At 41.0% G+C, this 27635-nt stretch overlaps 1 protein-coding gene across 2 annotated transcripts in view; it reads left to right on the top strand.

Annotated features, from left to right (window-relative positions):
* Positions 1-238: 238 nt before the first annotated feature.
* The window catches only part of Syne1 (spectrin repeat containing, nuclear envelope 1), a 530501-nt gene continuing 503104 nt past the window's right edge, over positions 239-27635 (top strand). For both annotated transcript variants that reach the window (NM_001347732.1, NM_153399.2), the window contains exons 1-2: positions 239-472; positions 8719-8983. In NM_001347732.1, coding sequence (NP_001334661.1) covers positions 8917-8983 — 67 coding nt within the window. In that variant the 5' untranslated portion in view covers positions 239-472; positions 8719-8916. The remainder of the gene's footprint in view (positions 473-8718; positions 8984-27635) is intronic.

The raw sequence follows: 27635 nt of genomic DNA, 5'->3' as shown, positions 1-27635 counted from the left end.
AGCCTCCAGGTCCCCGCCCCTAGCTCTGTGTGGTGACCTGCATATCCTGGGGTTGGGGAGGGGGTGTGGCGGGCAGTGGGAGGTGCTGAGCGGGTGCTCAGAGGCAGAATCTGCTGGGGCGACCTCCGCTGGCGGCAGGAGCAGCAGCTGCAGGGGGCGGGAGGGGGGAGGCCTAACCCCCTGGTGTGCAGCCTGGAGGAGGGACAGATCCTTTAGGCAGGGAGGGAGGGCACAGCCACCAGCAGCCAGCGCAGAGCAGCGCGTGTGCGCCAACCCCATCACCGGCCCACACCGGGCTGGGATTGTTGTACTCTGTCACCAGGGCATCCTGGCTCCCGCAGCCCTGCGGACAGCGCCGGAGACCGGGCTACTAAGCCAGGGCTGCCGCGCACAGCCGGAGCGGCACGCAGCCGGGAAGAGGCGTTCGCTAGCGTCACCTCACTGCTTGGAACCAGAGCAAGGCCGGATCAAGGTAAATAGCAGAGGTAGAGACAGAGAGGACAGAGATGGAGAAATGGCAGGTGCAAGGCAACACACTGCAGCAAGTTTGTGCTTGCACGCTGACGCGCCGCGAACCACAGGGAGAGGGGGTGGCGGCGGTGTGTGTACGTGTGTACGTGTGTACGTGTGTGACACTCCTGGGGAAGGCGATAGGGAGGTTGGCTAGCCTCTTTGCATCTCGTACGTACATAATCCTATTAATACCCGCTCTCTGAGTTGTCATTTCCGCTTGCTGCACATATCCTGGGCGCCAGTGATGCCCAAGCGAAAGGCAGCTACTTTCTCATGATGGTCCGCACTGCACTGTTGCTACTATCAGATGAGGGATGTAAGGCGTTGAATAAATTCAAGGATCCTCCCTTCCTCCACTCCCTGACTATTTTAGGAAGGGTTGGGGGAGGGAAGTTGGGTAGCAGAACCTAAGGCTTGAAGACTGCGCAGAGAGGCCCAGGAGTCTCCTCTGGTTCAATTGCTTCCAAACGGTGTCTACACTAGAGGACAGGATAACTTTCATCTACTCTCCAAAAAGACGTTGTTCAGAGAGGTTTTGCACCTCTAAGGGGGGAGACCTGGGAAATGGTGGTTCACAAAGAGGCAGGTGCAGTGCAAAGGGCAAGTCTAAAGCTCAAATGTAGCAGCTAATAGCAAAGAAACATGGCTAGCAAAAGGGGTTGGCCTTGCTGGTTTGTCCTAACTCTTTGATGCTTCAAGTTCAGGTCTGTTCCATAAGGTAAAGAAAAATATTAGCTAACCCTGGATGGTGGTTTTCTGAGCTTTTCAGTTTGGGGTGGAAAACTTTTATCTATCTGAAAATACTACAAAATATTTTTTATATCTGTGAATGTTACAAAAAAACCCAAATAAATTATGTTTTCAGGCTTACTTATTTTTCTCTTGACCTACGGACTACATTCAAGTCATCATTTGATATAGGAGTCAGACCTATGCAAGTAGAAAACACGATTTCCAATCAAGCAAAGGTTATTAATCTGACCTACATCTCTATGAAATGCTGATCTAATTGTGAATCACCAGGCTTGTTCTCTGTGAGAAGCCCTTTATTCTCCAGGATAAAAAATGTTAATAATATAAACGTTCCTGATACCAGAATACTCAACTAAAATACACATCTATTTTTCTTATAAATATCTGTTTATATTACTTTGTGGCAGAACAAAATGTGCCCTGTCATGACTAACTTACTATGTTTCATGTTGAAGATAAAGAATATCTCCAGACTGACTGTCGTAGTGTTAGTCATTAAGAGTCATTTGCTGAATGCCTGGGGTTAGAGCCTCATTTGTATCTTTTTAAACTAAGGACTCTTTACAAGCTGTCTCCGTGTCCCCTGTCCCCTGTCCCCTGATAAAGAGCTTTCCTTTTCACTCCCAGGAAGTGAGGTTCAGGAAAAGCTAGTTTGCTGTTTCAAGATTACCCAGAGCTGCTTGCTGCTGACAGCTTGCTGCCTTCCTGGGTCCTCAGTTCTCATAATTACTGGGTATGCATAGTTTCCTACAAGGAGGAGGTGTGACTGGGGGGCCTAGCACTAGGCAAGATGGAAGGCATGCTCACAGCTCACAGCTCACAGCTCACAGCTCAAGCTGCCACACCCAGGAGCCTGCCTGGGACTGGCGTGCAGGCCCCAAGACTGGTCAGTGTGGACATCCTCCTCTTAAGCAAGATGCTTCCTTGTGGTGGAGCCTAATGAGAACTAATGTTGAGCCAGGGCTGAAGCACATACATACCCCAAGGTGAGGAGCAAGGATAGCGGATATCCTGAGTGACTTTATACTCTAGACTCTGATTCATAAAGTTTGTATCATGACACTGCCTTTCAACTGGAATACCTTATGACTATGTTTACATATTCTTATTGTTCTATGAAAGGTATTTATGATTATTATTATTATTCCTAGTAATTCTTAATTGTGGATATAAGGCACTCTTCTGACAACATGCATACATTAGTAATATGCTTGTCTTAACCCAAGGGAGTCCTGTTTTAACCATTTTAATGTTTATTAACTCCAGTACTAATGAGAGGGTGAAGAAAAATGATTGGATTTAAAATTGTGCAATATTTTGAACTTATTCTGGTAACAGACTTGACTAAGGAGGGAGCGTGAGACGACTTTAGTATCAACTATGGATTTCCCTACATGCTTAGACATTAAGTTAGTAGGCACGCTTTATTGCTATAAGCTTAGTTAAGAGCCTGTTCTCAGTTCCGGATATGTGTTTATAAGTAACTGACACCATGCCTGGTGAACGCACAGTTGGCTTTTTTGCCACGGTCTCCTAGTACTGAAAACTCTGTTTGCGTTGCACTGAGGTAAATCGCTCTACTCCAGAACTATTTCCCCCGCCGCTTGCCGTAGTTGATTCCTCTTTAGTAGCACAAACAAGAAGGTGCTGGAGTAGCCTATTGTACATTTTGAGTAGAGACAGGAAAACTGGCATCATGACATCTCACGGTGGCTAGGCTTTTCAGAGGTGCGGGTGTTGAGAGGAGAAACTCACTCAGCTAGAAGACTCCAAATAACAGAGGCTGAAGTGCCTCCACCCTTGCTCTCTGGCTCCACACAGCAGATGGTAGCTGTTCCCAAGCTGGCCTGGGTGGCAACTTTGCAAGTCACCCTACTTGTTGTTTATGTGGGTGTCTTTTCTCTTACCATAGCAATAAGAGGGGTTTGTCTGCCTTGGTCACCACATGGACTCCCTAGATGTTATACTACGGTCCCTCACAAACAGTGTCTTTATTATATGTTTTCTGTGAAATGATAAGCACGGGGCTCTTACTCTTCTGTATACTATGGTAGGTATATTAGCCACCCCAACTGTCAGTGGTTTCTGGAATGGGGCAGGGGCACCCTTTCAATTGGCATGTAACTCACTGACATCCTTCCTGTCCGTCCCAATAACTTACTTAGTCCATCCCCCTATCTTTCACCCACGATTTCCTTCATCGATTAAAACCTGCCTTAAAGAGGTTGGCGAAGTGAGACTGTGGTGATTCTGCCCCCAATGATGTTCTCAGGCGGCTCATGTACGTGTCGGTTGCTGCAGGACCAGTCAACAGCCTAGGACCAGGAGTCCCTCATTGCCTGGCTGACCTTTGTACTCCCTTTAGCAAGCTCACGTGGGAGCTTCTTTCTGGTCTAGGATGGAGAGAATGAGGCAAAGGAATGGAAAAGGGAAGCCAATGATTTGCTGAAATTACCCGCCAAATGTACATATTTACCTGCTGGGAATGAACCTAGGTCAGACATGCGGCAGGCAAATGGCCTCTCAGAGAGTCTCCTAGCCCCAACCCCTTGTTTCCCTGGTGAGCTCCAGGTTCAGTGAGAAAATAGGGTGGAGAGTGATTGAGGGACACACACTCACACACACACATGAACGCATGCACAAGTTTTCTATAGCACATATAGAGGCACATACACATGAGCACACCGGAGATTATCTGAACAATACAAGAGTCATCTCTAGGCCTTCCTTTGCTAGACTGAATTTCCTGAAACTTCACTTTCTTTGACAAGCTCTTGTTGAAAAGTTCCACATACAAGATCATCACAAAGCCACCCCATTAACTAGCACAAAGTGAGGCTCTGAACTTGTATTCCCAAATTACCAGACTCTTTCTTATTGTTTTATTTTATTTTATTAATTTGAAATCTCTTATTAATTGCATGATCCTATTCTAGCCGTCGAGAACAAGAAAAGCATAGTTTCATAATATGGCGTATATGTGCAGAGACAAATGATGAAATTGAAAAAGCGTATCTTAGCCCTGAAAAAGGAAGGATATTGCACCAACTCCTGTGTCAGAGAGGAAGAGGTTCAGTGAGGGAAATTATCTCATAGACACAAAATAGTATGCATTTAATTAAATAATTTAAAAATCCAATATTATATTTCAACATGTGTCTGGATACAGTTGACACCAATGGCTGAAAGAGGAAGGCAAGAAAAGTTAATGTCCCAAGACTAGGGCGTAGTTTTCAAATGTGCAGAAGCCCTAGGTACCATCCCCAGAACTACAGAGAGAAAAAAAAACAAGTCATAGTCCCTATACCAGTGGTGTTCACAGCAAAGTGAGCTTACAAAGTGATAAATACAGGCTAACATATATTTACCCTCATATGGATCATTACAGCTAGAGTAATAGGCACCGGGGCAGCCAGGGAAGATGTCGGGCATATGGGGTCCTTAGTCAAGTAATTAATGATGCTATTGCTTCCTCCAGCTTGGAGTTTTCACAGAGGGGTGACATGAAGGGACACTGAAGATCCTCAAGAGCATCACCAATTATACCATGAATCCTAGTGTCTCCTAAGACCTCCTACTCCCCCCGCCTTGCCACCCGGGAGATGCATCTTCCTAGCTCCTGTCTCCTCCATCCAGCTCCCACCTGTGTCCCAGAGATGTCTTCCTTACTTAGCTTCCCAGCTTGTCCAACCTTACCCACTTCAAAAATAACCTTGAAAGCAGTAGCCAGTTTGATGGTGTAGCGAAGTTAGTAAAGTGCTTGCCTAATGTGTACCAAGCTATAGTTTTGATCCTTATCGTTTCATAAACTAAGCACAGTAGTGGAGACCCATAATCCCAGCACTGAAGAGTTAGGAGCAGAAAGATAGGAAGTTCAAGGTTACCTTCAGATACATGTCAAGTTCAAGGCTGGGGTCCACTCTGTGAAATCTAATCTTAGACAAACAAGTCTAAATTATGTCTTCTCATTTCTGGCCCAGAGTCCCTTAATGGCTCCTTGATGCCTCTGAGAGAACCCGAGTTATACTGATGAGCATAATGTCCAGGGCCTTCTGTCACTCTGCCTTCTCATGAGCACAGAACTTCAGTATGAAGGTACCCTGGTGTCCCTCATGCTAATACCTTTCCCAACGGCTGGAAAGCAGCTCTTCTCTTTTTCCTGACCCATTCCCCTAAACTCAGTTGAGATGTTAAAGCCTTTTCAGGACATCATTCCAGAACCCCAAGATTGGCATTGCCCCCCTTCTTCTGTACCCCTCTGGGTTTACATTCATAAGGAATCCTGGGAATTTCTTTAAAAATTATTTCTTCTACACTACTTCTCTTACTATGTCCTATGCTCCTCAAATATAGGTTCTGCGCCACATTTATCTTTGTAGTCTTAATTCTAATCTCAGGCTTTCAGACTGTGTGAGCTCCGTAGTGGCAGTAAAGCCAGGCACATGTGGACAGAAGCAGAGAAATCATAGTTGAATGTGGAGAGGGGCGTGGGAGCAATTGATTCTAAGATTAGTCTTTTTGAAACATGGGCTTGAACAAGGAGACATGGGCTCATACAGTGATTTCCAGAGAGAAACTATTAAACCTTTGATTCTGGGTAGAGTGTATGGGGCTGTCTTAACCATCTGTGAATTCCAGGACTGGCCATGGACTGGTGTAAGGTAGCTGGGTTGCAACAAATATCTGTTTTAATTTTTTCCCCAGTGTCTGGGAGGGGGTTGCAGATGCAAGTCAAGTGATCTAGTACTGAGCTATATTCCAGCCCAATTTTTTTCTTTACTTCTACTGTGTGTTATGTATAAGTGATGTCAATATATACAGAATGGTAAGCAGATTCTAGATAGGTAAGTTGACATGGATGGAGATCAGCAAGCTATATTCTTGCATTTGAGGAACTGGACTTTCTAACACTACAAGGAGTGAATTATTATAAGGTCCCTTGAAACTTTCTCAGACACTGGTCTGCCAGTTAGAGTAGCTCTTGTATGTAGGCAGGTGGAATGCTGTCCTCGGGAGATACAAGCTGCTATTAGGTAATGGTATAGGTATTGACGCATGCTTATATATAGTTATTTCTCCCCCGTCCCCATCTCTTGAAGCTACACCCACTGGATAGCATATTTCCTACCCACAAGATGACAAGTGTTGAGTCCCACTTCCAGTACCTGTCCCTTCCAGTAGCTTCTGCCTCCCTAACACTTGATACTGCTCGGTAGTATCACAGTTACCTGGACTGAAGTGAGCAGTTAGTGAGGCCCTCTGCTTTAGCACACCCTTTTGATATGTGAACACACGATCAGTGTTTTCCACCCTGTCACAGATGGTAGTCTCCAGAAGATATGGACAGTTTCCAGTTTCACATTGATGCATTCTAACCAGAGACCAATATGTATATGTATTTATGATGTCACTTAAAATCAATGACAATGTGCCATTATGTTTGATTATGCAACCAACCCTTTATTCACCTTTTTTTGTGTGTGTGTGAAACACATATTAATAAAAGCACTCCTTTTTTTCTTCAGTCAAATGAGACATCCCACGTGTTTGTGTTGTGCTTGCTTTAGACTTTTAATTTGTCCTTTGTCCTTTTTGTCTCAGCTGAAATTCCTATCTTCTCCATCATCGGCATCATCTCCTGAAGATGCAAAGTGACTTTCCATGAAGTTTGGCTGTACATAGGCCTCAGTGTATCCCTTCATTGAGTATTTGTCTCTGGAGGCATTACTCTTCTTTCTTGTTCATAGCAGGACTCTGTTCTGCTTGCCTCAGGGTTAGGAAAGCCTTGTCCACAGTACATTTCTCAATGTCAGGGTTTCACTAACTGCATGCCTACCTCTTTCACCCTCAACGAGAGAGATCAATTGCACCAGCAAAGCAGAGAACTGAGAGAAGGTAAGAAAGGCAATGTCCCATCCGATTACCTCACCCCATTCCAGTCTTACTACTTATGTTAGAATCTTTCTGTAAATATGTGGATCTTCAAGTGATGTGGGGGCAGGGGAGGAATATCTATATATAGGCATGCATCATGTCCTATACCTTTACCTAACAGCAGCCTGTATCTCCTGAGAAAAGCATTCCACCTGCCCATGTGCAAGAGCTACTGTAACTGGCAGACCAGAGTATGAGAATGATTTGAGAAACAGACAAACAAACAAACAAACAAACAAACCCAAAGAACTAACTCAGGTCCATTTTTACCTTCTAAATGAGAATATTTGGAAATCGTACTTAGAATGAAATAATGTATATGTGTATATGGTTTCTTATTTGTTTTATCTTTTGAGATAATGTCATGTACCCCAGGTTGGCCTTGAGAACCACCTTGCCACACTCTCTCTCTCGGCTTCCTTGTGTGGATGGAACGTGATCTCTCTGTTCCCTGTACCTGCCACCCTGCCTTCCCTTCCCCACAATGATGCATTCAAGCTTATGACTCTGGAACCAGAAACTAAAATAAGTATCTTTTTTCCCCCTGAAGTTACTTTTAATCATTCTGTTTCATCACAGCAAAAGAGACGACAGTATGTCATAAGATAAAGTAAAAAGTAGGTTGCCTGAAATAAGTCAGACGGTGAAATCTTGACATTGAGAAATACAGAGGCGATTGTGACTGTGGATGGTTGATTCTCCTGCTTCTTCACCCGAAGCACTGGGGTTACAGGCCTGAGCCTCTATGGCTGGGTTATGCATCGCTGGGTATTGACCCTAAGGCTGTTCATGTACAGACAAGTACTCTACCAATGAAGCCCAATGAAGTGTTCTACCCCAGCCCTGCCTGTACTGTGTCCATTCATCAGATTGTTATTAGGAGCTAGGACATGATGTTGTCCTTGGAAAGTATACAATGACGCAATATGAAAAATGTTTGTAAAGCAACAAAAATGGCCTAGGTAAGCGGGTATCTAAACATCAAGACGTGAAGTTCAGTTTCTCAATGTCAAAATGTTACTGTCTAACTTCTTTTAGGCAGGGATGGCATGGTGGCAGGTATAGGGGACAGCGAGATCAAGTCTGTCCACACAAGGAAGCAGACAGAGTGGGACCAGAAAATGTACTGAAGCTATTAACCCTCAAAGCCCATCCTGAACAATGCTTCTCCTGCAGTGAGACTCCACCTCTTTAAAGTTCCATAACCTCCCAGATAGCACCACCAACTGAGTCAGGTGCTAACTACAGGAGCCTGTGCAGGGCATTTCTCATTCTAACCACCATGGATACCATAGGAATTCTAAACCTGGATCAGTGCTTTAACTTGCCTAGTGTTTCATATATGAGCTGTATATGTATACTATACACATTATATGTATACTATACACATCAGTTGCTTATATATTACTTGTGTATCCCTCAACAGTGAGTCAGATCTAGGAGAAGGGAAGGGACATTCTCCTTTTATACTAAGGTAGATATTGTTCACGTTGTATTTTTGTTTGATTTGCTCTTCAGGTTCCTGAGTCTACTTAAGAAGAAAAGGAGGAGAGCATGCAGTTCACAGGAATTACAGCGTCTCCTCACTGATCACCACGAGTGCCTGAGATTTGTCTGAGACTCAATGGGTATACACAAGACAGTGTATGTTATCTGAAGCAGCATAATTTCCCCTGCACTGAGAGACTTCACTTGGTGCTGGTTCCATGCTGGACCATGGCAACCTCCAGAGCATCTTCCCGGTCCCATCGGGACATCACCAATGTGATGCAGAGGCTACAAGGTGAGCTGGAATTGTACTTTTAAAATATGATCAATTAAAAGTATCGCTTTTATCTCAGAATATCTTCTATTTTCTTGGTCTTTCATTCAACTTTATGGCTTTATAGCAAAGAAGTAACAGACTTCTGCCTATTATTTTAGTATTTTTAATAAGTCCACATTGTCTTGAGATATCCTATACTTCATGTGACAAGGTACAGCTGATTGTGATTGTGTGTCTGCTTTACTGTCCTGATAGGGTCACCATGACAATGCTATACACAGAGCTCCATGTGTAATCAGAAATCTAGGTTCCCTGAAAATGTTCAGAGTCAAGGGCCCCTACCTTGTGCTTATCAGTCTGTATTGATTTGTGAAATCAGTATTAGTTGGACTTCTCTCTGGCTTATTCAATAAAACAACAGATCTGTGTTGAAATAGGACACAGATTCCCCTCTCTCCCACCTCTGCACTGAAGACTGAAAATTCTGATTGGTTTTGTTCATCGACACTGGTCTCAGACTTTAAGTTGTACATCTTGATCTGTATCGATGAGACTGTTGCCTCTGACTATACACTTTTGCTGTATCCCTGGGGGGAAAAATGCCCCAGTGGCTGAATTTATGAATGATGGAAAGGAAACCTATAAGATCCCTAAGTAAATGTGCAAAATGTTATTGTGGTCATGGAGGACTTGCTTATGAACTTGTTCAAGGTGAAATTCTCTATATAAGCTAAATGTTGGCCATAAAAGTCAGATGTGGAAAGATTTGAAGGGACTCCTGCAGGGTCAGAATACAGTCCTACTGCAGCTTCTTGTCCTTGGTGAATGGCAGTTCTAATCATGGAGGCTTTGATTGAGGGTGAGCAAGACTGAAAAGTATTTATGCTTTGAAGTTGTTTTGTTATTTTTTTTTTTAATAAATGGTTTTTCTTGAGAAAGAGGTGGGGTAGAGAGCTGAGGCCCCATCTCCACTCTACACCTGCTTGATGTCTACGAATTTACGTGGTCCCATTTGCAAAACACAGACCAGTCCCCAACTCCTGGACCACCCCCCCCCTTTCAGGGCTATGCTGTGAAGTTCAAAGATACAATATATTAAATGGAATTTGTGATATAATCTATAGGAGCGGTGGTATGGTGAATTCAGATAGTCACAGAAGAATAATGTGTCACATTTGTTTTTCTGGTTGTTAGATTCTTAGAGGATCGTTAATGGCTGTGTGCGTTCAGTGCCACATAAGGCTGGTGACTTTATTGTATAATTGGCGACTATAGCTGTATATGCCATTTTTCCTTCTTGTCAACATCATAGAAAGTCAGAAGGGCGTCCGAGAAAGGTAGAATGTTGTTGAACACTGATATTTGGGAAGAGAACATTGGTAAGCATAGATCATCCTGCATCTAGAGCTGATTGATGAGCAGCGGTAATAGACCTGCTGCACAAGGGCACTTCTAGCGGCATCAGTGGAAGAAAGAGAGGGCAGACGGTGAAAGTGATCGCCCTGGGTGTCTGCTCCCACATTGATCTGCTGGATTAATTCTGCTGATTCAGCCACCGAAGCTCATTTTCTGTTCTCATTGCATATCCTTTAGATGCCTTGCATCCCCGGGGGTTAGTCCTTCTGGCAAAAGAGAGCTGTTGTTTGTCAGGGGCATTTGGAAGCCTTGCTCCCTCTTAGGAAACTGATGACACATGACCAAGATTCATAAACAGAGGACTGACATTAGTGGGCAGAAACTTAAGACACGCAAAGGGATTCATTTGAATAGAGATGAATTTGTACTTATTTAAATTGAGGCAGATTTCCTATTTCCAAAGTTAAAAAAATCCATGAGAACGTTTTCTAGGATTTCCATTTTCATTGCCTAGGTAGATAACACACATTTTCTTTGATCCCTCCTACCAGATTTCATTTGCATCGAGAACCATGAATAACTAATAAAGAGGTTCCTTTCAACAACTTTTAGCTGGCTTAACTATCTGGCTTATTTTATCTGCAGCTTCGTTGTTGAGTCTTTTCTCTCTTCGTCTGTAGTCCCAGCTCTCCGAATTCAAGTGTGCACACAGACTGTGACATAATTCTGCTGTTACTGTTGCAGTTCAGTCTTTCACCTTTGCCAATATTTGTGCTTGTCTGGGCATAATGTTTTAGGCTGCAATCCTGAATGACTGAGCAGTCATACTGTGCTGCTGAGTTCCTTTGCTCTTAAGAAAAGAAATGTTCTATGACGTAGCCGATCAACTCCAATATAAGCTTAAAGGAAAGCATGGGAAGATGTTAAACGATATAGCTGTCTAAACACTGTGAGTGCATGGAATCCGCGTATATAGTGTATGTGTCTGTAACAGCTAAACACTGTGAGTGCATGGAATCCGCGTATATAGCATATGTGTCTGTAACAGCTAAACACTGTGAGTGCATGGAATCCGCGTATATAGCATATGTGCCTGTAACAGGTAAACACTGTGAGTGCATGGAATCCGCGTATATAGCATATGTGCCTGTAACAGGTAAACACTGTGAGTGCATGGAATCCGCGTATATAGCATATGTGTCTGTAACAGCTAAACACTGTGAGTGCATGGGGTCCGCGTATATAGCATATGTGTCTGTATATATTTTGAATGCTGATGAGAGGTTCTTGGGCTTCCTTTGGGTAGACTTAAAAAATGCTCAATGCTTCTGTTTACAAATAGTTTTACAGGCAACGACTATATTTTAAAGATCTTTCCATAGCGCCTCTCAGTCACAGTGACCGTAGAATATATGCTGACTTTTCCCAGTTACTTCTCTTTTGTTTGAAAATGTAAAAATGTATGGATTTCTAGATGACTGTGTCACTGACGGGGTGGCATAATTCTGTAATCTCATGGACCAAGTGCTAATTACCAAAACAGATGAGCATCTGCATATGATTCCCATAGAGAAAGTGGCTTCAAAAGTATGTAGTGTTAAGCCAGCATTGGTGGCTCCCGTAAGCCTGCATTCAGGAGGCTGAGGCAGGAGGATTGAGAGTTTCAGATGAGCTAGGCTAGAAAATTAGGCCATGTCTGAAAAAAAAAAAAGAGTTTTCAAAAAGTTGAATAATTCTTCTCATGGTCACCATTTGGTGTGCAAACTATGAATAGTTTCAAAGAGGAGCAAAAGGACCAGATTCTACCTACCCCTGGAGAGGTGTCAATGGTAGCTGCTAATTGGTTAGTATGTAATAATCATGGCTTTTTTTCCTTCAAAGTGTTTTATGAGTAGCTGAGTGGCTGTGGCTCACATAGTCCCAGTAGTTATTAGGCAGAGGCAGGCACATCTCTGAGTTTAAGGCCAACCTGGTCTACAGAATGAGTTCCAGGGTGATCAGGGCTACAGAGAGAAACCCTATCTTGAAAAAAGTAAAAATAAAAAAAAAAACAAACAAAAAATTGTGAGTAATTTAAATCTTTGTTTTTGTCTTCTAATTCCACTGAAACAAAGCATCAAACTAGCAAAACACTTGATTGAAAAGTAGAATAAAATAATAAAAAAGAAAACCTACTCAGCTATTAAAAAGAATGAATTTATGAAATTCCTAGCCAAATGGATGGACCTGGAGGGCATCATCCTGAGTGAGGTAACATATTCACAAAGGAACTCACACAATATGTACTCACTGATAAGTGGATATTAGCCCCAAACCTAGGATTCCCAAGATATAAGGTACAATTTGCTAAACACATGAAACTCAAGAAGAATGAAGACTGAAGTGTGGACACTATGCCCCTCCTTAGAATTGGGAACAAAACACCCATGGAAGGAGTTACAGAGACAAAGTTTGGAGCTGAGATGAAAGGATGGACCATGTAGAGACTGCCATATCCAGGGACCCACCCCATAATCAGCTTCCAAATGCTGACACCATTGCATACACTAGCAAGATTTTATCGAAAGGACCCAGATGTAGCTGTCTCTTGTGACACTATGCTGGGGCCTAGCAAACACAGAAGTGGATGCTCACAGTCAGCTAATGGATGGATCACAGGGCTCCCAATGGAGGAGCTAGAGAAAGAACCCAAGGAGCTAAAGGGATCTGCAACCCTATAGGTGGAACAACATTATGAACTAACCAGTACCCCTGAGCTCTTGACTCTAGCTGCATATGTATCAAAAGATGGCCTAGTCGGCCATCACTGGAAAGAGAGGCCCATTGGACACGCAAACTTTATATGCCCCAGTACAGGGGAACGCCAGGGCCAAAAAGGGGGAGTGGGGGTGGGTGGGTATGGGGGACTTTTGGTATAGCATTGGAAATGTAAATGAGCTAAATACCTAATAAAAAATGGAAAAAAAAATAATAAAAAAAAAAAGAAAAAAAAAAAAGAAAACCTACTTTCTTGCTATTTAAAACAAGGAAATGTGAGCATAATATAGGCCCCAAGGAGCCTGGCACCCTGCGACACTTCTAATTCTTTCATAATTCCTTCAGATATTAAATTGTACCCTTTATTGCTCTGACCTAATGTACCATCTTATACAACTGATTACAAAGCAATACCCAAACCCAGACTGTCTTTTCTTATATGAGTGTTATGTGACAATATCTCAAACTGAAACAGACTTGAGTCATTCCTCTGTGTTATGTAAAGTCATAGTTAAATGGGTATTTGATAACAAAAGCAATGGCTGGTGACATCTTAAATGATAAACTTAAGATAAAATAGGTTAGGGTATTTAAAAGCAAAGAAAGAAACCATTTAAATTGGATACCAATTTATCTACCCTTTTTCTTTTTTTGTTTTGTTTTGTTTTTGTTTTTGTTTTTGTTGTTTTTGTTTTTCAAGACAGGGTTTCTCTGTATAGCCTTGGCTGTCCTGGAACTCACTTTGCAGACCAGGCTGGCTTTGAACTCAGAAATCCGCCTGCCTCTGCCTCCTGAGTGCTGGGATTAAAGGCGTGCGCCACCACACCCAGCTTATCTACCTTTTTTCAGAAATGAGAACTAGTTTTCAATTATAAGAATGTTTTGAACATAGAAAAGCCACATCTTTCTCAAAAAAGTAATTATATTTTGTTGCCATTTAGGTATGTGGGTTGTTTGGGGACTATGATGTTGGGTGAGCGTATTTGTATGTCCACATTACTTTCATAAGTACTTAAGTGTCTACACTTATATAAGACTCTGTCGTTCAGTCTTTCCTCTTATAGAGCTATTTGATCTATCCTGCTATATGAATGCCACAGGCCTTCAAGGTCTCTACTGATCTACTGAACATTGAATATCAAATAGAAAAAAAAATTTAATTTCAAGTGTTGTTATGGTGACTAATCAAATAGAAATTAAATCAAAACATAATTTATTTGTGTGTAAACAGATCTTATACAGGGTATGGATATACTTTATCACACTTGAGATAGTTTAAATGTTTTCAGTGTCCTCGGCCTATAGAATACCACATCTCAATGTATCTTATGCCTCTATATGAATTATTGTCAATAGACTATGTTATGCTTCTTACCCACAACAAAAACATCTCCTTAACCTCCCTACTGAAGTCTCAGCCAACTGCTTGTTCTCCCTGTTCTAACACATTCGGCATCCTGTTGTTTTTGGTCCCTTATACATCCCATGCTTCAGTCATGCCCTGAAGGTATGCTGACTCTGCAGCACCGGATATGAGTTCAGCTCATTCGGGACATCTTATAGTTCAGAGGCCTCCCATACTTCCTAGGATGGAGCTGAGTACACATGACTATGTGTTGTCAAAGACACGGCTAGAGAAAATGCTTGGAGAGAGAGAGAGAGAGAGAGAGAGAGAGAGAGAGAGAGAGAGAGAGAGAGAGAGAGAGAGAGATTAAAAATATGGAGTTCACTGACATCCAGGGAATGTGACTAGGTGGGAAAGGAAAGATAATTCAATAGTAGCACATTTAAGATTTTGGAGGTAGAGGATAAGGGTTAAACATGGGAGACTGAAATGTCACAGCCAGTGTTGAAAGAAGACAAGAGATGGGAGATGGGAGATGAGGAAGCCAAGGGGATGTGTCAGAGAGGAAATAATTGTTGGTGCTTAATGTCACTGATGTTTATGTCTGTCCCTTTCTGTAAATTCACTACATAGAAGTCTGTGTATGTTTTACACATGGGCCCAAGTAGGTACCTGTTCATGAGCCTAAAGATCTAAACATTTCTGGAAAAACAAAGAATCACTTTGTCCAAAGCAGCAAGGAGTTTCAAGGTTCTCAGAAGTTGTTGAGCAACAGAAATTCCTTAAGCTCTTAGTAAATGTAATTCTGTACTTTAGTGCTAAAGTAGAATTGGGACCCAAGATCTAATTACTTTTAACTGATCACTAGGCAGTCTTCAGCCCTTATAGAGTTTGGTTTCCTGCCTGGAGCTAACATGGTCCCCATGAGGTCAGGGCTACTGTTGATGTTTTTCAGACACCTAGATGAGACTGTCACATCTCTCCTATGTCTGTCCTTATGCAACCCCCTTTCATAAGTCTTCACTTGCCCTTTTTATTTTTCTAGATTATTTTCACATATTGATATGAAGCTGGTGACATTGCTTTCTTAGAATCCATCATTGTTTATTCAGCTCCTCCCGGGCCAGCTTTATAGACAGGGAGAAAATGTGTGACGTCATGTGCCTTTGGAATCTGATACACTGTCTGAACTACAGAAATTTCCCTCCCCAAAAGCAATGTCACTGAATTGACAGAACTTTGTTCTCAGCTTGGACAGCTCTATCAGTCGCTGTGGAGGTAGTGCTTCAAGCCTGCCTGTCATGGGTCTGACCGGAATTTTGGGTTATCCTCTGTATGATGGACAAAGACCCCAAAGGTGACCATAGACTTTAGATTTTCAAAAAAATGCATAATATAAAGGATCAGCTAGCTATAAAGAGAAAAAAAAAAGACTTTCAGTTTCTTATGTTAGATCCTTTGTTTGCTTTATGAAACTTAAAAACAATAAAATTTACACCCAGCGTATTATCTCCTTTTTTCTTTCAGACTGGGGTTGATGAAGAATTAAACATCTTTTTCTTATGCATATTCACATCTAAATACAAAAATATCTTTTTCCCATTCTTTGAATGATAGCCCATAGTTTAAGCAAATACTATATGTAGTTATTTAATTAAACATGCACTATTTTATTTTAGATAGTTGAGAAATTATGGTAGAAATATAGACAGAAGACATGCAAAAAAGGCTGAAGCTAGGCCAACATTGTGGTTCTGTTTTCTCAAACATATAAACAGAAACATAAAAGAAGTTGCTGACATCTGAGGCATATTCTGCATCTGATGATCCATGTATGGCCTTGGTCTATGTATGAGAGTATTTGGGTGTAGTGAAGTTTGCCTAACTGTTTTAAAAGTGGTTTCTATCATAACTTGTGTGTGTGTGTGTGCTTTTTTTATTTTCCTCCCCTATTGTTCACAGTGACCTTTTGGATTAAAAACAATTCCTTCCTCTTCTGATATTAATCTTTCATGTTTAGTAAACACTGGTGTCCACTCACATTAAAAAGAGTATTTACCTTGAATTCTGTAGTCACCCACATTCATTTGCGTCCTTTCACATCACAGGACTCACCAGCATTGTTCACATGACATTTGAGCCCCTCTTAACTGCTTATTCTTTCTCGCTGTCCTGACCTGTTCACTGACTTGGGAAGAATCCTGTGATTTGCAGCACGTATCTCAGTTGCTTCTGCTGCTGGTTTTGTTTGTGGCTGTGTATGCTCTCACATGTTGTTAGCCACAGCATTTTTTTGTTGAGAATTTCTCTAATTGCACATTTGCAGGCAGCATCTCCAGATCCTCTGTGTTTTCTAGACTTCTCCCATAGGATCACATTTGACTCAGACTGGAGTGAGATAGATGTGCACTGCTTGGAGAGTCAGGAGAAAAGTGGAACTTGGACAGTCTTACCAGAGCCAGGGATCTTGGCTAGACTCTGCCCTGGATGCTGTAACAATAGATATTTCTCAGCTCAATTCTAGTCTGTTCTATTCGTTATTGAAAGCCTGGACCAGTTCACTCTAAGCCCCAAGGTCTACTCATCATGATAAAGCAGATTTTCATCCTCTGGTCCTACTTATCACCTACCTGCATGTTAGTTCATCTCTGTGTACTAGGACGCTTCAGCTCTAGGTCCTTTCTAGCCTCAAACCTCACTTGTCTGATCACATCACTCTCCTTCCCAGCCAATCTTTCTTTCCCGAGCTTCAAGGCTCAACTCAAACATCCCTCAAGGAAATGCAAATATAAGCAGTCAGAATAAGACATTCTCTTTTTATGCTCTACTTTAAACAACTGTTACACTAAAGCATCAGATACACTGGTCTGCGTGGCCTTGCTCCTTTATCTATGTTTGTTTAGCATTTTAGAAACTCCAGAGTAGACATTTCAGCTTTTCAGATCAATTTTGACCACAAATACGCTGTTTATTGAGGGCTTGAATTGAACTGAAATGAATTGAAAACAACTATTTCATGGATATCTGTTGAGCTCAGATCTTTTCAATACAGCCATAAAACAGCTCAGAGAACGTATGCTTTGGGCACATAGCTTAGAGCACCCATGCTTCAGGCATAGCAAGCCCAGCAGTGAGAAGACTGCTAGAATTGGTTAACAGTGATAGGTATGATGAAAGGTAAATCTGAATTTGATGATGAATGAGTCAATAAATTTCCACAAAATGGATAGGAATAATTGTACAAATTTAGAAAGTGGAAAAACTATCTAAATTATTTTGTTTGTGTGTTTTTATTCAGAGTTGAGGATTACTCATTTTTTGTTGTTTTTCTTTTTATTTATTATTGTCGTAACTAAGTTTGTCTTGAAATTGTGGTGATTATCTGATCTAGCTTCCTAAAAATGTCTTGCTCTTATAAAGCACAGCTTCCTACTTCTATAAACAATATCCTGGTTACTTAGATGGGAAGTGAACTTAAAAATTATGGCTTGAGCCAGGCAGTGGTGGTACGGGCCTTTAATCCCAGCACTAGGGAGGCAGAGGCAGGTGGACTTCTGAGTTCAAGGCCAGCCTGGTCTACAGAGTTAGGTCCATGACAGCCAGGGATATGCAGAGAAACCCTGTCTCTAAAAAAATAAAAAAATCCAAAAAATTATTATGACTTGATACCTTGGTTTGAGGAAGAGTTAATAGAGTTCTAGGGCTGTGAACTGATAAGCCAGTGGATCAACAGCTATCAGCAAGGTTCTGATGTCTGAGGAACTGTAAGAAGATAAGATATCCTTACAGTAGTGTGTACTGCTTTGAGGTTACATAGTTGCTAGTGACCTCGGGGCCATCAAAGATGGCAGACAACTCTAGTTATGTAATTATCAGGGTCTAGACCAGTAGTTCTCAACATTCCTAATGCTATGATCCTTTAATATAGTTCTTCATGTTAGGGTGACCCACATCCATAAAATTATTTTTGTTTCTACTTTATAACAGTAATTTTGCTAGTGTTATGAACCATAATGAAAATATATGATATAATGTAAATATATGATATGTATTTTATATACATGCCCTGTGGGGTCATGGCCTGTAGGTTGAGAACTGCTGGTCTAGAAGAAAAAGGCAAGCATGGACCTTCTCTGTTCAGTTGCTAAGACCAACTTCATATGTAGCATAGCACAAGTTTGTGTGAGGTGCACAGATGCAGGTTACCGTTGTGAAACTCAGTTTGTCTACCAATGAAGTTAGCCCTGGGAGATGATTCTCTGTACGACTTGTGATCCTGGAGATTTTAGGCTGCCCAAAACAAAGTGTTAAAAAAATGAGGAGAGATGAACTATAAAGAGCTGCTTAGATCTAGATATTCCAAAAGTGGAACTTCAGTTGGTTTTGTATGAAAGGGAAACCGAGGGACTGTCTCTCAGCTTCGTTTCAGCTCGTGGCTGATCTCACAACTTATTCTTGAGCAAGGTGAGCCAAACTCACTAAGGGTTAAACAATCCCCGGGATTATTGAAGGCCTTATCTTTCGGTATACAAAATGATCTACCATAAAAGTAAATTCAGGATCACATAGTCAGTTGAAAATTACCATTGTCTTTTTTTCAGAAACAAAAATTAAATTAAATATTATTGTTTATATTGTTTAATTCACAGAATATTTAAGTTATATTTAATGACCATGACAGATTATTATAAAGCAGCATTATTTTTATTTCTAGACATATATAGACTAATTATACCCCTTTTAATAGTTGCTAAAATTAGTGATACTGTAGTCAATTATTTTGTAACAATTGGATATTAAAAGGATACATTGGGTAGAGGATGTAGCTCAGTTGATACAGTCCTGGCCCAGCATGAAGGAAGCCCTAGGCTTGGTCCCTGGCATTACATAAACTGAGCAAGGTAGCCAATGCCACTAATCTCAGCACTCAGGAAGAAGGAGCAGGAGAAATCAGAGCTAAAAGTCATCTTCAGCTACACAGTATGTTCAGAACCAGCTGGAGATACACCAGGTACATCTTGCTTCAAAAAAAAAAGTGTGTTGGTATTTTTTTTTTTCTTTTTCTGACTTTATCTCACTTAGCAAAGTTGTGAAAAAATCCTATAGAGTACATGACTCTCAAATTCTCAAATCAAAAGACAAGAAAATATTTAGTTGTGGGACCTTTGGCAAGTTTGTACTTCTCGCACAGTAGTAGGAGATAAATACCCTAGAATTTCTCTGCACCGTGACCCAGTGCTCTGGCTGATTCCTTTGCATTGTGATTGAGGGTTCCTGCTTAACAGGAAGCATGGAGTTTCCAGACTGCAACACATGCTCCGTAACACCTGCCTGATTTGATGAGTTCATTCTATGAAACACTTGCATCCTGACTGTGTGATGACTTCTTTTCAAAATAACCGTTAACCCTGTGATCCTATTCAAACAAGAAGTAGTGACAGTCCTGGCATGTTTTAAAACTTTATGTATTTTCTTCTCTTTTTATTTTGTACTTTTAAATAGAATCTCAGGGTTCACGGTTTAGTGTTTTTATGTTTGAGATGAAATAACTGATTTCTAGGGAAGTGAATTGGTTAACCAATGTATTAAAGGGCATTGGCCTCCGTGTATATTTGGGGGTCACAGTCTTCATAGGAGCGTTCCTTAGTGCCTTGTAGACATCTTCATAGGCGTATGGTGCTGGCAGTAACTACATCATACCATTTTTTAGTACTATTCATAGTTGAAATGGGACATAATTCCTGTAGTCATAGCTACACAGGAGGCTGGGGAGGGGGGTCACTGGAGCTTACAGATTTGAGTCAAGAGTAAGGCAGATGTTAGAGGGTTGAACCCTTATATTAAAAACCAAACTTTGAGCATTCAGCCTGATTTATAAATATAACGGGCATTTTATTTTTAAGATTCATTGGAGGCCACCATCCGTATGCAGTTGTTTTGAGGGGTGTACAGTTTCATAATTTGGAGAGGTAAAGAGTAGCTTCTCTAACTCTCATGTTGTAAAGACACATAGTTTAGGTTTCTGAGAGTGCCTAAGGCAAAACCATGTATTCAGTTAAGGCAAAATAAAACTAGAACCTAGATGGTCTGTTTCTATAGTTACAAAATTGCCAATGATCATAATTACATACTTCTCTTTAAGAAAAACATCCTGTTTAGCTTTTGAATGTTAATTATTTTAATATCTAGTTTCCTACCAACACATTTAGGTCAAACAGATTAACCATGATTGTAAGTGAGCAAGTCCTCTTCCTGCTTCCCAATACATTTGTGCTGATTATACAGTTGAAAAGCAAGACTGATAGTGTGTGCTTTGTTTATGTGAAGTTATGATCTTTAGTCATCATACTAATTTTCCGTCAGTACATAGAAATACCTGGAATAATAACATTTTAGAGAGGAAACGTTGATTTGGGGTCACAGTTTGGGAGATTCCACAAGATGAAATAGCCCCATTACTTTGGGACTCTGAAGAAGCTAGTGGCACATACGGTTATGCTATGACCACACAGCAAAGAGAAATGGGACTGACTAGGCTCATACTCTCATGTCATAGAAACCTTCCAAAGGCCCATATTCTATGAGATCAACATCTCTCCCAGTGATGCTACCCGAGACCAAACCTTTAAACACAGGGACCTTTGGAGGCCAAGCAACCTCCATGTAACTAGCAATTAGGACATATCACAGATATGTTAGGACACAGTCAATACCTTTATAAGGATTCGTTTCCCGGACATGGTTTGTTTATTTGTTTCATTTACTTTTTTTTCAATATAGCTCAACCAAGCTAACCTTGAACTCATGATTTCTCTGCTTCAGCCTTGCCAGGACTGAGATTTACCATAATTCAGCCACACATAGTGTCTTTTTCAATTTGCAAATTGTGGCAAATGTTTCCTAAATATATATTTACATTGTGTGTGTGTGTGTGTGTGCACGCGCAAAAGCATATACTAAAGCATACATGTTGAAGTTAGAGGACAACTTTCAGGGGTCACTTCTCTCTCCCCACCCCATGGATCCTGGGGACTGAACTCTGGTGGCCAGCCTTGGAGGAAGTGTCTTTATCTATTGACCCATCTCTCCAGCCTCCTGAACACTAACTGAGATTAGCCAGCTCATCTTCTTTACTGCGTGCCCTTAAAAGTTACCAGAAGTAAAATAGAGGTAGAGGTTGAGACAGGTCAAGATTATGAGACAGAGAACTCAGTGATTGAGAGCACTGACTGCTCCTCCAGAGGTCCTGAGTTCGATTCCCAGCAACCACATCGTGGATCACAACCATCTGTAATGAGATCTGATGCCCTCTTCTGGTATGTCTAAAGACAACTACAGTGTACTTAAACAAACAAACAAACAAACAAACAAACAAATCTTTTTAAAAAAGATTATGAGGCAGAGAACGAAGAGCTCAAATCTTGAATGTATATCAGTTTATAATTACAGCCTTCAGTAGGTCTGTGCAAAATGAGAAGTTTCTTTAAAGCTATTGATTCTCTTTGCCCCTTGAACTAGTTATTAACATTGCCTAGAGTTTAGCAAGCACCTCTCCCCTGGAAAGCTTTGCTCTGTGTCTGATTAATTTCTTTCTGCCTGTGTGATCTTGGCTTACAAAATGCAGCTATGTGAGGGTGTCTAACAGTTTCCCTGCTTTACGGCACATAAGGAGAAGCCACAATGTTTGTGATACCGTCCAACGCTGGGGCTCTAACTCTGACACTGTTAGCTGTGTCCTGGCCCCTCAGGACCTTAGCTACTGGGGAGATTGCATCCACAATTTTGCTTTTGAGAAGTCTCCCCCAAAGGAGTTATATGCAGCTTCAGAGGACTTCATGAAGCTGGTCCAAGGTCCTTGTGGGTTCAATGTTTATCCTATGCTGGGCTGATCTCCTGTGTAGGTCCTGGCTCTTCCTATTTTAACTCTCATGCCAGGTTTTAGGAACTAGGCCACAGTCTGACAGAACTGCCAATGAGCTGCTTCTCTGTTACACAGCAGATGGCCACAGGGTTGAAGGCACCAAGCTGGCTTGTTCCCCCCAAGCCCTGCCAAGCCATAGACTGTGAGTGTGGAGGAGGAAGGCTGCTCACTTCCTTCCCTGTGGCACAACAGTGAGATATTTATACTACAGATTTGTAATGTTAGCCTAGTCTTTATTATGCAGGGGAACGCTGGCTTTTAGTCCATGTGTACAGTCTTTGAGAATAACAATTAGTAAGCATGACTTATAATATCTACCTTTTGACTTGGGAAGATGTGAGCTACTAAATAGCATGCCTTGCTCATTCAATTTCAAACAAGATAGTACAGTAATAAATATTATTATACATTATATTATTTTATATATATTATACATATATGTTTGAGGGGAATGATCCTTTATAGCTTATGAAAGTGTCAACCCTTAATCATAGCTATGAAAATAAATTTGAGAATCTGTACTCAGAAAAGTAAAATTGTTTCTATGTTTCACAGTTTATAGGTGGCTTTCTTCCTTCCTGGGAGGCTATCTTCAGAGTTTTAATGAGAAATTGGCTTTAAGTGGCTTAGCTGTTGATTCTCGAAACCAGAGCTTCTGAGTGGAAACACTGACCGAGCCTAAGTAGCTACTAAAGAACCTGAATGTGATTATCAACAAAGCCACTTTGTAACCGGCCACTCACTGATGTGAGCCTTTAGATGTTTGATAAATATAACTATTTCCTGTTATCCAAAATAGCTCCTAATGTGGGTCAGATTATTGGTGCGGAACATAGCCACACCCTCTGCTTCAAGGACAACCAGTACTCTGCAATGCCACTTTGCTGTCCTTTATGATTTAAGAGAGAAAATGAATCCATTAAAAAACACACAAGCATTTCTTCTAACTCAATTTTCTTAAGATCTAATCAACATAGAAAATAATAACATAAAAAAGTGATAAATCTCCCATCCCCACCACAACATGGCTAGATGCAAAGACAGGTGAATATATTTTGTTGAATATTGTCTCTAATGTTTATATGTAAAATTAATTTATGGTATGAATCCTACTTTATAGTCTGGGCATTTGTAGAAAGCTACACTTATACACAACTTCATGCATCCATAAATATAAATTTATATTATCATTAAGTAACTGAATATTGAATAGCATTCCATCTTATAATGTAATCCTTTTGTTTTGATTTCAACTGTGTTCACTATGATAAACAAACCTGGCCATCTTTTAACATATTTTCTTTCTGATTTAAATTTTTCTTTAAGAAATATATTTTTATACTTTTTTGAGAATTTGTTTTTTAATCACATGTCTCAACATTATTTCTCATCATCAGCCCCAGTCTTGTTGTCAGTCCCCTTTCCCTCCGTTATCTATAAAGTGCACTCATCTCATGCTTAAGGTCGAAATCCAGATCAGCGAGCTTCAATTTCTTTAATGAAATTGGGATTCTATCTACCTATATTTTTTTCTCTTCATGGGACTGACCCCTGTCACCACTCTCAACTGCTATTCTCTAGAAACAGGCATCAAAAGCTCATCTTCTTTATACTGTAGGCAGGTAACTCTCTGGTGAGTTTCTACCGAGATTCCTACTTTCAGCAGGAATGGCTTTACCTATCTTGAAGTGCATCATTAGCACATACCCTGTCCTCATTTGCTGAGCAAGACTTCCTCACTACAGACAATGGCAAAGCAATGGTATTATTCTTGTTTCCACGTATCTGGGGTGTCATCTGAGATTTGGAAGGTGATCTGTCTCCCCAAATTATCCAACTTTAACCCTTCAGCAATAAGACAACGTAATATATGGGAAGAGTCAACAGGATCTATGCATATGTGAACTCATAGAGACTGAGGCAGCAGGCACAGGGCCTACTGGTTCAGTCTAGACCAGATGGGGCCCCAGAGCTGAAAACAGAAATAGACAGATGCCTTTATCCCTAATCCAGAAGCAATTTCTGATTGATAACCACTTGCAAATGAAAATTTAGTTTCTTCCAAGAAAGTCTTACTGGGGAAACAAACTACTCTTCATGATAGGCCACATGCTCAGCAGTAGATGGCCAACAGAAAGTAAACACTATGGCATTTTTAGAGATCCCTTGTCTCATAATGAGAGGGCTCTTCCAGTTTTTCTTCTTTAAAAATATTTATCATAGCCGGGCATGGTGGTGCATGCCATTAATCCCAGCACTCAGGAGGCAGAGGCAGGCGGATTTCTGAGTTTGAGGCCAGCCTGGTCTACAAAGTGAGTTCCAGGACAGCCAGGGCTATACAGAGAAACCCTGTCTCGAAAAACAAAACAAAACAAAAAATGTTTTATCATATGTTTATATATAAAATCATATTTTATATTAATAAAATATATAATAGTGGAATATATATATAATATACATATATATTCTACTTTCGTTTTACCCTTAAGGTTCTTTGTATATGTATTATGGCTTCAAGTCTAGTGTCTTGATGGGTCCAGTGTGTACCAACGAGTGGGTCTCTGTCTCTTGTACCTTCTCTTGGGGTTTTTCCTTCTGTTTGTTTTGTCCAATTCTGATGTGTTTACTTGTATTTGTGTCTTCTTCTTTTATTATATTTTATTATTATCCCATTGAAGCCTATTTATTTTCTAATAAGAGACAGAAAGGGGGTGGATCCAGATGGGAGGGGACAGAGGAGGAGCTGGGAGGGTTATATGGGGGGAAACCATAGTCAGGATGTATTACATGAGGGAAATAAAACCGATTTTCAATAGAAGAAAAAATATGTGGGAAGACTCACAGCATGATTTCCTCCAAGAAAAGATGAGAGGGGGAGGAGAGATGGCTCCACAGTTAATTAAGAGTACTGACTTACTCTTCCAGAGAATCTAAGTTCAATTCCCACCAGAGGTGGTTCACAGCCATCTGTAATTCAAGTCAGAGGAGATCCAAGCCTCTCCTCCGGCCTCCCTGGATACCAGGGAGTGAGTGGTACACAGACATATATACAGGCAAAGCACTCGTACATATAGAAATAAATGAATGTAAAAAGAAGATGAAAACAATTTGTTCCTTTACTTCCTTAGTGAGATTTTTTTACTGTAGCCGTATTTAAGCCAGAGATTTTAATCTCATCACACATAGATGTATTTTTGCATATTTTGGCACTTTCCAGAGTCCCTTATCCTCTATGAAATGAGGATCCATTAAGAGAAAAATGTTTCTGCAGCCACTCCAATTCTTTCCCACTTACTTTGACCTTCAGAGACAGTGTGGAGACCCCGTGGCTATGTCAGAAAGAACAGGGACTCTAAATAATAGAAATTGGAACTGAAAGTTGTCTGGCCTTCCTTACAGTGGTTCTCAACCTATGGGTGGCAGCTCTTTCACATGAGTCATCTGAGACCATCAGAAAACATAAATATTTGCGTTACAATTCGAAATAGTAGCAAAGCAGTTATGAAGTAGTAATGAAGATAATTTTTTGGTTGTGGGAGGTCTCCACAACATGAGGAACTGTATCAAAGGGCCTCAGCATAGCCACAGCATTAAGAATGTTGAGAACCACAGCAAACATGAGGGCTGATTCTTATCAGATATACTTGCGCTTTTCTTTTGGGTATTGTCTGAGAGCATCTCTACTGTGGGCATAAAAAGTTACCACAGCTACTATCCAGGCAGGACCACTTTCGATATCCTGCTTTAAATTCTCTACACACAGTAAAAGAGACAACATGAAAGGTTTTTGTATTCTTTTCTATTGGACATGTTTACAAACATAATCATCACCGATTACCACCCACCGGAACAAAAACACTTATTTTTGTCTGGTATGTTTTTAGACTTCCTTTGTCTAGAGGGGAATAATGCAAAAAGAAAACTGGGGACTGATTCATTCTTGCCTGGGCAACGTCACCTGCTCCTTGGGGACTCTCGCCTTGGTGTTTTGATTTGTTACCTTTCCAATGGCTTTTTCCACATTAGAACTTTTCTCTGCCTGTCAAAATGTTAATCTTTATTACTATATGTGAAAAGTCTTAAGACTCCTTAGCTGATACTACAGTTCAGAAAATGCTCAGTCTTGGCCAACATTATCATTGTGTCTGACTTTTTGTTAGCAGCAAAACAGAAAGTGCAGGGGAATTTGCGACTCGTCTCAATCCCCACATTATTTTTGCTTCAGCACAGCCGTATGCTCTTCCACCTATCCATGAGACTAATACTCAAGTGACAACTTGTAGCCCCTTTGCTGACACTGTGCTGTTTAGCTTTTTTAAAAGAGTTATGCATAGTTTTGAAAATGCTTAGTTTAATATGAGGCATTGATTTCTGTAGTCAGTAGAAGACACGGTGAAGAGATGGATACAGCTGGTAAAACACTGACTGTGTAGGTGTGAGAACCAGAGTTCAGGTCTCCAGCATCCATATGAAAAGCCAGGTGCAGTGGTTCATGCCTGCAACCCTCTGCTGGACAAGGTGGATCCCTGAAGCTTGCTGAGAAGTCAGTCATGGTCCAGGTTCAGTGAAAGACCTTGTCTCAAAGATAACGTGGGGAGTGCTTGAGGATGACAACTGATTTTCACTTTGTCCTTCACACACACACACACACACACACACACACACACACACACATACAGACACACAGGGAGGGAGAGGGAGAGAGATAGAGATACACATATAGATAAATCTAATTTAATTTGATAAATGATCAGTTTTGTACTTAGTGGTTTACAGCTTTTTGGTGAAGGAATTGATCAAGTCTCATGTAGCTTTCTGCAATATATTCATTTTCACTTGAAAGTCACTGATCTACCTGGCTAGTTAGCTCTAATTGTCAACTAGTCACAGCCTAGAATCACATGGGAAGAGAGTCTCAATGAGAGACTCTTCATATTGTGTTCATTGTGGGCTTACCTATTGGGGATTATGTTAATCAAGTGATCTGATATGAGAAGCCCCATCCCACTGTGGGTGTCCCATTCCCCATGCAGGGACTCTTGAACTCCTGAAATCACGCTGAGGAGAAAAAAAGCAAGCCGGAATGTGTTCATTTTCCCTTGCATTTGACTCTGGATATGTTGTGACTAGCTGTTTGAAGGTCCTGCCTTGAGTAATGGAATATAACCTGGAATTGTAGATTGGAATAAACCCCTGCCTCCTATAAGTTAAGTTGCTCTTTGTCATATTGTTTTGTCATAGCAACAGAAACGAAACCAGAACCCTGGCATAGTAGATAAAACATGTCCAGA

The sequence above is a fragment of the Mus musculus genome, chromosome 10 (assembly GCF_000001635.26).
Source record: "Mus musculus strain C57BL/6J chromosome 10, GRCm38.p6 C57BL/6J".
Lineage (NCBI taxonomy): Eukaryota > Metazoa > Chordata > Mammalia > Rodentia > Muridae > Mus > Mus musculus.
Note: the sequence above shows the minus strand (reverse complement) of the source record. Positions and strands in the feature narration are given on the sequence as shown.